This window comes from Musa acuminata, chromosome BXJ2-1, assembly GCF_036884655.1.
Source record: "Musa acuminata AAA Group cultivar baxijiao chromosome BXJ2-1, Cavendish_Baxijiao_AAA, whole genome shotgun sequence".
Classification (NCBI taxonomy): Eukaryota; Viridiplantae; Streptophyta; class Magnoliopsida; order Zingiberales; family Musaceae; genus Musa; species Musa acuminata.
This window is the reverse complement of record NC_088338.1, coordinates 9,449,553-9,462,378: the sequence shown is the minus strand read 5'-3', so window position 1 is coordinate 9,462,378 and position 12,826 is coordinate 9,449,553. Positions and strand designations below refer to the sequence as shown.

The window sequence follows — 12,826 nt, the reverse complement described above, 5'->3', positions numbered from 1 at the left end:
TTCTATCAAGTCGGATCATGACAATTGATATCAAGTGACCTACCTTGACACCGATGTCAAACTCAAATCATAATATATCATTGCCAATTTAAGCTCAACAACTTCAATCCAATCCAATTTTGATGACCAACAAGTTAGTCTTTTGTCCAATTTTGATGAGCATGCCATGATGCAATGCAGAGGCAGCCAACATTCTTGGGAACTCATATATAATTTATTATTTCTCTGTGGCGCTTGCCATTATTACAACACAACCATAAGAACACACAAGGGCATTATTAATTCGCCTGAAGCATATGCTTATTCCACCATAAGAACACAACCATAATAATGCGCTTTCTTTAAACAAGGGCATTATTAATGGCCAAGAGAGCAAAGAAACTGAAGCATATGCTTATTCCACCTTTCTTTACAGGTGAGGACCAACTTAAGGGCATTATTAATTCGCACAAGAAAAAACAGTAGAAGCAAAATAGGTCTCTCCCAAGTAGTTATTTGGTGCACAAGTGCATTGGGTAACACAGATGTGTCCTGAACCAGCAACCTGTGTTTATGCAGCACAACAAAATATGGTGATGATAACTTGCAACCATAAACACTTGAAATGAAGCAGTAGGGATGGTATTATTCCATGCTGATTTACCTGAGAAATGCAAACAGAATGATTACGTGCCGTAGTTTTGGTGCTTCTTTGAAAACTGGTATATTTCCCTCAGAATAGCACCATAGTTCATGAATCTCAGTGAACCCATATGCCTGGAAACAAAGAGAGGTTAATAATTCTCAGTTCAGTGGATATAATGTAATGTTGCAACTTTCGCATGATAATAAAGCAACAACAGTGAGTGAAATATGCATCACACTTTTTATGTACCTCTAAACAATTCAGACACAGTCGAGTCAAACTAGAAAAGAAAAGTATCTCAATTCAAGGTCACAAAAAAAATGCTGATCGCAATAATTAACCAAAAAGAGTCCTAATGTTTGTGAGCTTCAGAGTTTATTCCACATGGGATCTTTCTGTCTTTGTGCATATGCAGAGTCTGCAAGATCAGGTTAAGAAGACGAACTTTATTTTCGAGTTTGCCTTTTTTATTGACGTTCCAAACAATGGACAATCAGACTGCTTGAAGTCAGAAAACCAGAGAACTACAGGAAAACATATGCTTCAACTTGCATATGTTTTCCATGATCATTCATTGCAACTTTGCTTGGTTAGCCCATCTAAATTGCATTTCTGCAAATAACATCTAGAGCTGAACAAAAGTGTATAGAACTTCATATATGAATATGTTTAAACGTACTAAGGATATTTATTCTACTTTTTCTTCTTTTGAACAGTATAACTAGAATGAATATGCCATGTACCGGATGAAATGCAAGTGCAAAAGATGGAACATGGTGCACAATGTACAAACTATACAGCTTAAGGAAGGAAATTGCAGAGGCTCGATGAGAATTAATTTTGTACGAGTAACATGACCAATCAATTCAACAGGGAACCAAGAGATTGAGTAGAGTATGCATATCGGTAAATGTGTAATATCATTATTAATCTCCAATTGTTTTGGGTCTATCGCTGCACCTAATGAAATTATAAAAGGTATCAAATTGTTCTGATTACAGAAATGGATTAGGGGTGAATACAATGCTCGAGGGGTCAGAAGAGAGTAGCATTACTCCCTCTAAGCAAAGAGGTTGTTTTTCTGATCATAGAAATACAAATAAAAAAAATTTATTGCTTCAACATCAACTCATGGTCATATCAGAAGCCTAGCATAGAACACAGTTTTGTTTCCATGTCAATGGAACATTGGAACTTACACGATCTCTGTGTAGGTTAATCTCCATGGAGGAAATCCTAAATGACATCTAGCTGGTCCATATATGAGAAGAAGCTGAGGTTCAGGTCCGCAATAACCTAAGCAGAAAGACCAAGTTTAACTAATGTCACGGCAACACAAAAGATGATGAATAAACTAAGAAAGAATAGGGAGGGATTGAGACTGCCATATAACCCGAATGTACTATGTGGAAATGCATACCTATTGCATTTAGAGCATTTGCTACATCAGATTCTGTGAAGGCTGGTTCTGACTTGTTGCAGCTTACAGAATCATCTTTCATATACTTTGAACACAGGAAGCTAGCTGCTTTAGCAATTCCTTCTTTACCATCAGATAAAGAAAGTATCTCTACTGTCATCTTTTCCATCTGAAAAACTGAAGCCATCGTCTTTACGTCATCAACCTACATGTTCAATAAGAAATCTACATCACAGATGTATACGACCAAGGACAAGTACTGTGTATTCTATGCAACAAATTGAGAATCAGAAGAATCTAATCTGCAACTTACAGAGCATGATCTCGTACTTGTTTTTGTCAAGCTCATTAAATCATTTCCGAGAGTCTTCTTCAGCAAACCTTGATATCATTATTAATGACAGTAAGTATCATAAATACTATAAACGATGACATTTGGAGATTTTGTTTGATATATGTGAATGTCTATGCTATCTAAGTTTGCAAAGACAATCAGTAACAACAAATGTAGGAGAGACAAGTTCTGCCTTTTGTTTAATATGGTTTAATACTTACCTTGCATGTCATAAAGAGTGATATATTTGATATCCATAGTTAATAACCAGCACAAAAGATGCTTGATCTTTCTTGTATCTGTGGCTTCTTCACTATCAACCACAACAGCTAGACAGTTAAGCATGTCCAACTGAAGATTTTGATACTTGCTTAGCAGTCCAAATGAAATGATGTAGGAAAGCAGCCATTTTTTCAGAGAGGCCATTATATGCACGAGACAGACCAGCAGATGCATTAAATACCAGCAAAAGACCAGTATTAACTTCAAAATAATGGATGCGTTCAATTTCTGCCAAGAGCGAAAGAGAAGCAAAGAAACACAGATCAGATTCTCCTGTAAAATAAATAAACAAACTAACATCAGAAGGATAGAATCAAAATAGAAATACGTCAATGTAACTTCTGTTTCACACAACACAAGGGAGAAATGAAAGAGTTATAATACCAAAGAGGTAATCATTTTCATTAGAAAAATTCTAAGGCGATTCAGTTATCCAACTTTGAACAAGTTCAGTAAACGATTAAAATTTTGACCACATTTAGAACTGTGATGTGACTGAGAGGAGTGATGATTACGTAAAGATCGACCGAGTAGGAGCAGCACACAATTACAAGCTTCCTAAACTTAACAAGATAAGAACAAGTGTTCATCAATTCTGTAATCTATCGACCACTAACGGACAAAACTTGTCATTTGAGTAGTAGTTTGTTGATTCTATGTAGTGTACTTGAATTCAGCAGCGACCTGTCAAAAATTTCTTTGTCAGAAAAAACAGGGTTCCCAAAATTTTGCCAAAACCACTCGTTAGAGATAAAAATCCCCTGTCCAAGTAACTAAATGAGTCAAAGCAACTAACAAGCTTTGGGAATTGCTAGAGAATTGACAGATACTAATGTGGTAACCTTGTCTGCTCATAATCTTGACAAAGACAAGTTTAGTGAAATAAATATCAAGGCAGCAAGCAATCAGGTCCCAGAAAATTAATTGCAACACCACAACTTAGGCATAACAAGATTAGAATTTTATCTTTGTCGAGGCATCCGAATTGATTAGTGTATCGTTGTACAAGTGATTAGTTTCAAGTTCGAGTTCATGTGCGAACGTCATGTACGTCATTGAATATAATGAAAACATCTTTCATTTAAAAAAAAATTAATTTTTTAATGCCAAAATAGACGAACTTAGGTATTGGAATGTACAAACTTCTAACCAGTGAAGGAGGTTTGAGGACCCGTGTGACATCATCAGCCATCGCCTGCAAATAACATACAACGCCAACAACAAAATCAGCTCTTACAAGTTCCCTTCTTTTCCACGAAAAGAGCCTTACAACCACCAAGAAGAAAGATTCTGGAGGCCAACGCCACAAGATAAAGCAGCAGCAGCAACAACAACAACAACAACAATTAATTTTGTCCACATAAAAGAGCGAGAAGAAATTAAAGGTTTAGATACCTCAATAGAAAAAGAAATTGATAGGTAGAAAGAGATGAATTGGTGCTCGATGGTGAAATTACCATTTTCTCGCCCTCTGTCGCCGCCTCTTTTGTGGACTCCGCACGACTCGCGGAGAAGTGATCCTTCAGGCTTCAGCGAGTGAGTAGGATGTCAGTGACGATCTGACCCGCTACGACCTGACAGAGGAAGCATGGAGAGAAGGGCGCCGGAACGTTGACGGTCGGACCTCCTACCCGGAAACGCGATCCGATCCGGGAAGAATTGGAGGAGAAGAAGATAAAAGAGAGGGTCGAACCAATCTCCTTGGTTATGTTGCCCGCAGGAAAAGGAAGAATGGCCGCTCGATGTCGTATCGGAGGGGAGGGAGGCTGTGCGTACTACCAACAACTCGCTCACCTCGTGGACTCGTTGGGAGAAGCTGAACGAGGAACGGAAGGTGGATTCCTGATTGCTTTCTCGGGTCCTGTCACGCAGTTCGAGCTGAGATCAGCAGTGAAAAAGAACTCTACAGGGTGGCGTCGGCCTCTGCAAATCCTACGTGTGTTTCTCTCCGTCCCGTGGGTCGTACGGGGATCCTGCAGGGGTGATCACAGCCCGTGAAAGTTCACCAGGTCCACGTGTGCGAGCCTCGTTTACGTAAATTCATATTAAATATGAAAGGCCTCCTCATTTTACATTTATATTATTAAGGCGAATTCGCAGAAAAATGTGCCGCTTTTTTTATATTGGGCTTTTCGAGAACGTGCCCCTTTTTATTTGGGCTTTTTCTTCTTCAAAACGTGTCCCTTTTTTTCGGATGTTTAATATACTCTTGATAAGACATAATTATAATTTTTCTTTGTACGGATCGATCAATATGAAATGAATAGTTTGATTGAACTTTCCAAATTCTTAGTTACAATATTTTTAAAGAGGCTTATGGTTATTTAAAAAAATATTATTAATAGGGTAGATATTATCGACCAATCTTGGTTCAAACATGTGATCTTAGTATCCAGGCTAAAAGAATAAGACCAAAGTTATCTCTCATCGGTTGTAGACTGTCTCTGCTCACCTGTATAGTTAAAAGATCGAATTGAGCTTGAAGTAGTTAAAGGCTGTCCTATCGAAAAATATTTCACAAAATATTTTATCCCTTTACTACTAAATATAATTTTTTTTATTTTTAATATAATTACAAAAAAGATTATTTTCGGATCACATTTATCCTCCTCGGGTTACTAATTTGAGCGTCGAAGAGATTAAGTCATGAAAACTCTTTTGACTTTAATCTTTATACAAGTGATATCTTAGGAACTCGATGTTTCCATCTCGAAGACACCTCGATCACACCTTGGACATCTATGTGTTCATAAGCTAAAACCATATTGAATTAATCAGGACATCAACGATATCTTCCCATAACATTTTAGGTGTTAGAAGGAAGACTCGATGTCGTAGGAACGCTCGCCCATTGATTCTCTCAATAAATACTCAAGTGAAAAAGCTTTACCCCTGACCCACAATACTTTCACTCAATTGAGGCAACAACTACTATTTTCACACATCAATGAATCCACCTTGACACAAACACCAATAAGATACTGGCATCTATTTAATGACTTGGGTTTCATAACCCCAGTGATGACTTTAAGTCACTTATTCTTCTCTATCAAAACGTTCTTAAACCTCACCTAATAAGTATAGATGTTAACAAGCATGATATAAACTATTGCTTTACTCTTGCCTTAGTTGCCCTAATAGGTTTTGTCATTACCTCAACTGTAATTCCCAGCTCCACCATCACTGGCACCCATCGAGATTTAACCCAACGAGGTACCAACATCCCAATAGCCAGTGCTAGGATAACACCTTAGACATCCCTATTCACATAAGCCAAAACGGTTGATCATGATGTCAATAATATCTTCCCATAATAATTATAAACCTATTTAAAAAAAATTATAATGGGCATTTAAGATCATGTCTCCCTTATTTAGTTATTCATTTGAAATCATATTTTTACATATATAATATAATTTATATGGAATAACTGATATAAAAGTGTCCATTGTTCTTCTTCTTAAGCTAATAAAAATATTTATTTAAAATATTTTTTTAAAGTTTCGAATCGATTTGACTTAGGTGATCAATTTATTCAAAGGACTGATGCATATGACATAATCTATTTTGTCCGAGAGATATTTCAGAGGGGCTTTTCCGAAAATTCACCCTTCTATTAACGTTACACATTCAACCATCTCTCACTGTTAGGCTCATTCATGGGCCATCGTTCATTGTAATCACCAGTTATGGATCCAAGGAACTCTCGATCACATTAATGCTATTAAGAGGTTCTCTATGATTATTAAATTATTAAAGAAATTATCTGTATTTAAATATTATTAGGCTCAAATTAGTTAATGCCACCAATAATTAGTCTTAAATAATCTGAATTTTCTAGATGGATATTGATACAGCATATTTTGGGCCCCAAGACACGCTATGTCAGAATCCGTACTAAGGCACTGCTCCGCACGTCATGCCTCGGGAACTCTGAGACGGCGTCGCCCCCAAGACACGTCGAGTTAGAATCCGTACTAAAGCACTGCTCGGCACGTCACGCCTCAGGAACCCCGAGATAGCGTCACCCCCAAGACATGCCAAGTCAGAATCCGCACTAAGGCACTGCTCGGCACGTCCACCATGCCAACCCGCGTACGACCGACCCACGACCTCTGACCAACATCTTGCCAAAGGAGGTAAAAAATCAATTGATCACTTGACTGACTTGCTCGTCGGAGGGGCCTCGTCAAGAATCACTCGATGAGGGTCATTTTTATAGGAAAGCGATCGTCCACGACTCGCGAGCGTCTCGACGAAGGAGAGCAGCCAATCGGCCCAGATCCCGATCAACGCCAACCAACACTCCTTCCCGAGGGTGCGGCCACCTCACGAAGACGAACTGCCAACCACCCAGGAATCACCATCCAGTGCACGAAGGAGAGCAGTGAGTCGGCTCGGATCCCGACCAATGGCAACCAGCACCCCTTCCCGAGGGCGTGGCCACCTTATGAAGACGAGCTGTCAACCACCCTAGAGAAGGAGAGACGCAGCTCGACATACACGGCGCACGGATCGGCACACCAAGGAATGTTGATCAGCACCCTATCGCGAGGGCCCGGTCGACCTCAACATCTAGCTCAATTGACGGAAGACTCCCGACATCGACTCGTGGATCAGGCCATGCTGACTCACCAGCCACGGTGCATTTGTTCACTAACAGATATTATGAGAATATACGGAACATACGATTATAAGGATAATACATTATATCCGGATAGCATTTTAATTCAGTAACGTAGTATTGATTGGTATTAATGAGTGCAACAATTAAGTACCACTTCAAGCCATATTACGATTGAAATGAGTAATCTTTTCACAGTGGCCATTAATATTGCTACTTTAATCCTTCCTGCCATCATGGCTTTCACCTCCATCCCCCTTTACCAGCTCAATTCCTCCCTTCTCCTCCGCCTTCTCCCTACTCTTTGATGCTTTCCCAAAGAGCTCCTCCATCTCCTCCAAGTTCCTCCCCCTTGTCTCCGGCAAGAACACGTAGAAGAAGACCCAACCGGCAGCCGCGATGCCGGCGTACAGGTAGAAGCTCCCCGATATGCTAATGGCCTTGTAGAGTGACAGGAACGACATGGTCACGGCCCCGCTCATCAACCTGTTCATGGACGCCCCCAGGCTCGCTCCCTGCGCCCTCAGCCTCAGGGGGAAGATCTCCGAGCTGTACACCCACGCTATCGGTCCGAGGCCGATCGAGAACGAGCCCACGAACGTCAGCACCGTGGCGATGCAGAGCGCCACCGCCCACGTCAGCTTCTCGCCGGGGTGGTGGTCGATGGTCAGCAGCACCGACGCCAAGGTGATCAGAGAAGCGATCATTCCTGCGGCGCTGCTCAGCAGCAGCGGCCGCCGCCCGACGCGGTCCAGGAGGAACGTGGCGACGAGTATAAACGATGTCTTGGTGAATCCGACCGCCACGGTCGCGCCGAGCCGCTCGGTCTTGCCCTTCAGCCCTGCCTTCTCGAATATGGTGGGGCCGTAGAGGACGACGGAGTCAATGCCGGAGGCCTGCTGGAAGAATTGCAGCCCCAGTGCGGCGAGAAGCGTGCGGCGGACCGGCGGCGTCGGAGTGATCAGTAGCTCCTTCCAAACGCCTTCCCCGTGGCTGCGCTCGGGCACCGGCACAACCTCGTCGGTGCAACCTTCTGGTATCCCGGCAGCTTCTTTGATCTCCGAGAGACGCAGCTCCGCCTCCGCCGGCGTGTCGGAGGTCTTCGCGAGGATCGCCTTGGCCTCGCCGAGCCGGCCTTGCATGACGAGCCACCGGGGCGACTCCGGCATCGCGAGGACGCCGAGGGCCAGGAAGACGGGCGGCACCGCGCCCACGCCGAACATCATGCGCCAGCTGAGGTGCTCCGGGAGCCCAGCGAAGGCGAAGTTGGAGACATAGCCGAGGAGGACGCCGAAGTTGATGAAGACCTCGGGGAAGGAGGTGAGGAAGCCGCGGGAGGAGGCGGGGGCCACCTCTGCAGCGTACACGGGGGCGATCATGAAGGCGTAGCCGACGCCGACGCCGGCCACGAAGCGACCCGCCATCAGGATGGCGTAATTCGGGGCGAGGGCCATCACAAGGGCGCCGGTGAAGAAGATGGCGCACGCCAGGATCATGGTGTAGCGTCGGCCGATCCAGTCGGAGGTTCGCCCGGCCGCGATCGAGCCGATGATGGAGTACACGTTGATGATGCCGGCGAGGATCTCGATCTTGGTGTCGTCGATCTTCAGGTCGTTTTTGATGAACAAGTTGGCGCCGCTCATCACTGCTACGTCTGTAGATGATAGCAGTTCGTGCATGAGAACTTTATAGCTCGTTAGCAGTTAAAGCATGAGAAGATCAGAGTGACTACCATAGCCCGAAACGATCGAAGTCATGGAAGCCAAGCAAGAGCAGCCCAAGGCATACATGTTCCTCTTAGGCTTCTCCGGCTGCGCCATGGTAGGAGATTTCCTGCGTTGCAGATGAAAAGAGCGAGCTATCTCAGTAGAGTAACACTCTGGAGTTTGTGGTCTGCTTCAGGTGGCCTAAATTATTGAATGAAAGACTTGTGGTGAAGAAGCAGGTAGAAGACAGAGGGGGACAGGTCTTGATCTTTCCACAAGTATCGTCACAGCAGACGACGGAGTGGCCCAAGGCAACTTTGTCAGTCTTCGTCATCGACATGGCTGCCTTAGTCCAAGCTCGTGCTTGGAAGTTTCGCTCTGGAGAGAAGAATGAGGCTGTAGTTTGGATCTCTCTAACCACTAAAGCTGCACTATGTTTATGCCTGGAGATCGAATTAATGTGTGGCTGAGAAAGAAGAATTCCTGCAAAGTGAATGTATCAGAAACTTCGCTCTCGGTATGAAAGCTGCTAGTCCACCACAAGCATAAGTTACCGAGTCGACCGCGAGAGCCACAATGAGCAATGATGGATGACGTGCTCATCAGCGGCGGCCACAACTTCCAGCCACAACAGTGACCGCAGCATCAAGCGAGCATCCTCATCAAGCTCCGTAGTCTCTGCTGCATTATTGTCAGTGACGGCCTATCAGATTCACGGAGCACACACTGACGTAGAACACTGCTTGATTCGTAGTTATATCACATCATTCATGTCATATTCTTGGGCCAGAATTCAAAAACTATTGCTCGCTCCATCTTTGACCGGAAATCGAAGAAGGAACTTGGACTCTTTGACTGTGACTAAGAAACCCACGTACAAGGATCGAGTATTCATCTTTGTATTCTGTCTCGATCCAAGATAGAATTTGGATCTTGAAATGAAAAGATTAATGACGATGTGAGACCTTCTGCCCAGCTATCCTGAACATGTTCCTTAAAATAATACTCCTTGACGATTGTTCAGTCCAAATGGGAAGAAAAGTCTTCCCTTCCCACATGCAGAAACCAAACAACCACATGCCCGAGGCTTATCATCAGAAGAGACCTCTCTCTCTCTCTCTCTCTGCCTGCAAGTATGAGGTAATAAATGTGCCATGAGAGACATTATTAAGAAGATACAACAGGTAAACGAAGTTGATGTCACAGCATATCCCACACAAGAGAAATGAAGTACATTTCCACCTTCAAGACTTAAGATAGAGAAATACTTGGCCACCGGTATTACATGTGTCCATGGATGACAAACGAGTTAGCCAACACACTTTCCTAACCCACACAAATAGCTAAACACCCATTATATTTTTTGTTTTCATAGTGAGGCCCTTGACTGATTCATACAATTTTGCGATTAGATCCATCAATTCATCGTGTATTACCATTACGGTTACTTGCGTTGACCATTTCAACTCTGTTCTCTTCCTTCGTCTGCTTGTCCACCTCCTTCTCCTTTCCGAAGAGCTCTTCCATGTCCTCGAGGTTTCTTCCTCGGGTCTCCGGCAAGTAAGTGAAGAAGAAGACCCACGCCACGGCCGCGATGCCGCCGTACAAGAAGAAGCTGCCACCGAGGGATATGGCCTTGTAGAGAGAGATGAAGGTCATGGTGATCACGCCGCTGGTCACGCGGTTCACCGCCACCCCGATGCTCGCACCGACCGCCCGCAGCCTTAGCGGGAAGATCTCCGAGCTGTAGACCCATGTTATCGGCCCGGCGCCGATGGAGAAGAAGGCGACGTAGGCCAGAACGCATGCTATTGATAGCCCGACAGCCCATGGGAGATGCCCGTCGGTGTGGTGTTCGGCGGCAGTGAGGCCGAGTCCGAGGCCGGCCAGTGACAAGATCATCCCTGCAAAGCTGGTCAGTAACAGTGGCCGCCGCCCGACGCGGTCCAGCAGGAACGTCGCTACCAGGATGAAGAGTGTTTTGGTGAAGCCGACCGCCACCGTCGTGCCCAGCAGCTTCGTGTTCCCCTGGATCCCGGCCTTCTCGAACACTTTGGGACTGTAGAGCACCACCGAGTCGATGCCTGAGGCTTGCTGGAAGAAGTGAAGCCCGACTGCCGCGATCAGCACTCGCCGCACCGAAGGCGTTGGCCGGACCAAGAGGTCTTTCCACACACCCCTGCTGCGGGTTTTCTTGGGCATGGGCACGACGTCGTCGTCGCAGTCCTCGGGGATGCCGGCGGCGATCTTGATGTCCGACAGACGGAGCTTCGCCTCCTCCGGCGTGTCGGACGTCTTCTCCAGGACCTTCCTGGCCTCGGCGAGCCGGCCTTGCATGATGAGCCACCGAGGGGACTCGGGCATGGCGAGCACGCCGAGGCCGAGGAAGACGGAAGGAATGGCGCCGACGCCGAGCATGAGCCGCCAGCCAAGGGACTCGCGGAGGTGCGAGAAGGCGTAGTTGGAGACGTAGCCGAGGAGGATGCCGGAGTTGATGAAGACCTCGGGGAAGGAGGTGAGGAAGCCCCGGGAGGAGGCCGGGGCGACCTCGGCGGTGTAGGTCGGGGCTATCATGAGGGCGTACCCAACGCCAATGCCGGCAACGAAGCGGCCGACCATGAGGAAGGCGTAGTTGGTGGCGAACCCCATGAGGAGGGCCCCGGTGAAGAAGATGGTAGCGGCAAAGACGATGGTATAGCGGCGTCCGATCCAGTCCGATGTGAAGCCGGCGGCGAAGGAGCCGACGAGGGAGTAGAGGTTGAGCACCCCGAGCAGGATCTCAATCTGTGTGTCATTCAGTTTGAGGTCGTCCTTGATGAACAGTTCAGCTCCACTCATCACTCCAATGTCTGCCATCAAACAAGGTGAGCTTCCTTTCCAAAGGGGACGAACAGAGTCTCATAGGAAGAAGAAGAAGACGACGACAAGAGAACAGAGCGATTGTGTTACCATAGCCCAAAAGGATGGAGGCCAAGGAGGCAAGCATGGCGCAGCCGGTGGCGTACTTGTTGTATCCCCTCTTGGGCGGCGGCGGCCCCATGGTCTCCAGCGAGGAGTCCCGGGCATCGGAACTCTGACCACCCATGCCCGATCTCTTTGCTGCAGTCTCCACAGATGATGCGGTGAGGCTAAGTGGCCATGCACGGTGGGTGGGTGTGTGGCCTCCTCAGAGGGATTAAATAGAGGAAGTCGCTTGATTCCCTCGCAGTCGCCACCATGGTGAAAGAAAAATGGGCTCGGAGTAGGCGCAGCTGGTTGCGTGTGTGGACGCTTGCTTGTCTTCTTCCTCCTGCCGTCGCTGTTGCAGCCGATTTACTGGAGATGCATGCATTGTTTAGCGTCCCATCCCTCCTCATCCGCCTGTCATCGCAGTAAAAGCCTGAGCTCGGCCTCACCGAAGCAGCTGATGAGGTTGGAGTGGGTTACAGGATCGATTACTCCAAGTATTGAGTTGTCACATACCGTCTTCGTAGGCGCATGGATCTGCACCAAGTACATTACAACAGCTGTCTCGATTCGATTATTAGATCACGTAGCAGTTCACATAGTGTTCAACGCCCCCACGCCATTTGTTTTTCGTGTGGTGAGCAGCGTGCACACACACACTCTCTCTCTCTCTCTGTCGCAGAGTCAGAGAGGGGAAGCGAGGGATTGACTAGTAGTCCATGCAACGCGTCATTTGATGACTGCAGTATGCTTTGACTTGGAGACGGCGTGGAAGTCTTCGTCTGCAAATAATTGAGCAACAACCTGCAGCGTCGGCATGTACACAGTACGCATACGGAACAGATATTTAGTATTATTAGAAGATTAGTCTTTATTTATAATTCCAGGT

General features: G+C 45.8%; 3 protein-coding genes across 6 annotated transcripts; all 3 read right to left on the bottom strand.

Moving 5' to 3' along the window:
• Positions 1–192: 192 nt before the first annotated feature.
• On the bottom strand, positions 193–4,531 carry LOC135585084 (uncharacterized). 4 transcript variants are annotated; one of them, XM_065093214.1, is made up of 8 exons: positions 4,119–4,531; positions 3,812–3,856; positions 2,601–2,934; positions 2,359–2,426; positions 2,046–2,250; positions 1,825–1,921; positions 644–756; positions 193–544 (listed from the first exon to the last, which is right to left on the bottom strand). In XM_065093214.1, the coding sequence occupies exons 1-7, from the start codon at positions 4,119–4,121 to the stop codon at positions 666–668; spliced, it is 843 nt and encodes a 280-aa protein (XP_064949286.1). In that variant the 5' UTR covers positions 4,122–4,531; the 3' UTR covers positions 193–544; positions 644–665. The 4 variants fall into 4 exon arrangements, with proteins under 4 accessions (XP_064949286.1, XP_064949288.1, XP_064949287.1 ...); XM_065093216.1 differs by having other exon boundaries at positions 2,601–2,889; XM_065093215.1 differs by having other exon boundaries at positions 3,812–3,951; positions 4,119–4,528.
• Positions 4,532–7,431: 2,900 nt separating this feature from the next.
• Positions 7,432–9,413, bottom strand: LOC103990474 (polyol transporter 5). Its single transcript, XM_009409628.3, has 2 exons — positions 9,018–9,413; positions 7,432–8,939 (listed from the first exon to the last, which is right to left on the bottom strand). Exons 1-2 carry the CDS (start codon positions 9,103–9,105, stop codon positions 7,504–7,506), a joined length of 1,524 nt encoding a protein of 507 aa, XP_009407903.2. The 5' UTR covers positions 9,106–9,413; the 3' UTR covers positions 7,432–7,503.
• Positions 9,414–10,176: 763 nt separating this feature from the next.
• LOC135598837 (putative polyol transporter 1) lies at positions 10,177–12,403 on the bottom strand. Its single transcript, XM_065093212.1, has 2 exons — positions 11,941–12,403; positions 10,177–11,840 (listed from the first exon to the last, which is right to left on the bottom strand). The coding sequence occupies exons 1-2, from the start codon at positions 12,074–12,076 to the stop codon at positions 10,414–10,416; spliced, it is 1,563 nt and encodes a 520-aa protein (XP_064949284.1). The 5' UTR covers positions 12,077–12,403; the 3' UTR covers positions 10,177–10,413.
• Positions 12,404–12,826: the final 423 nt, after the last annotated feature.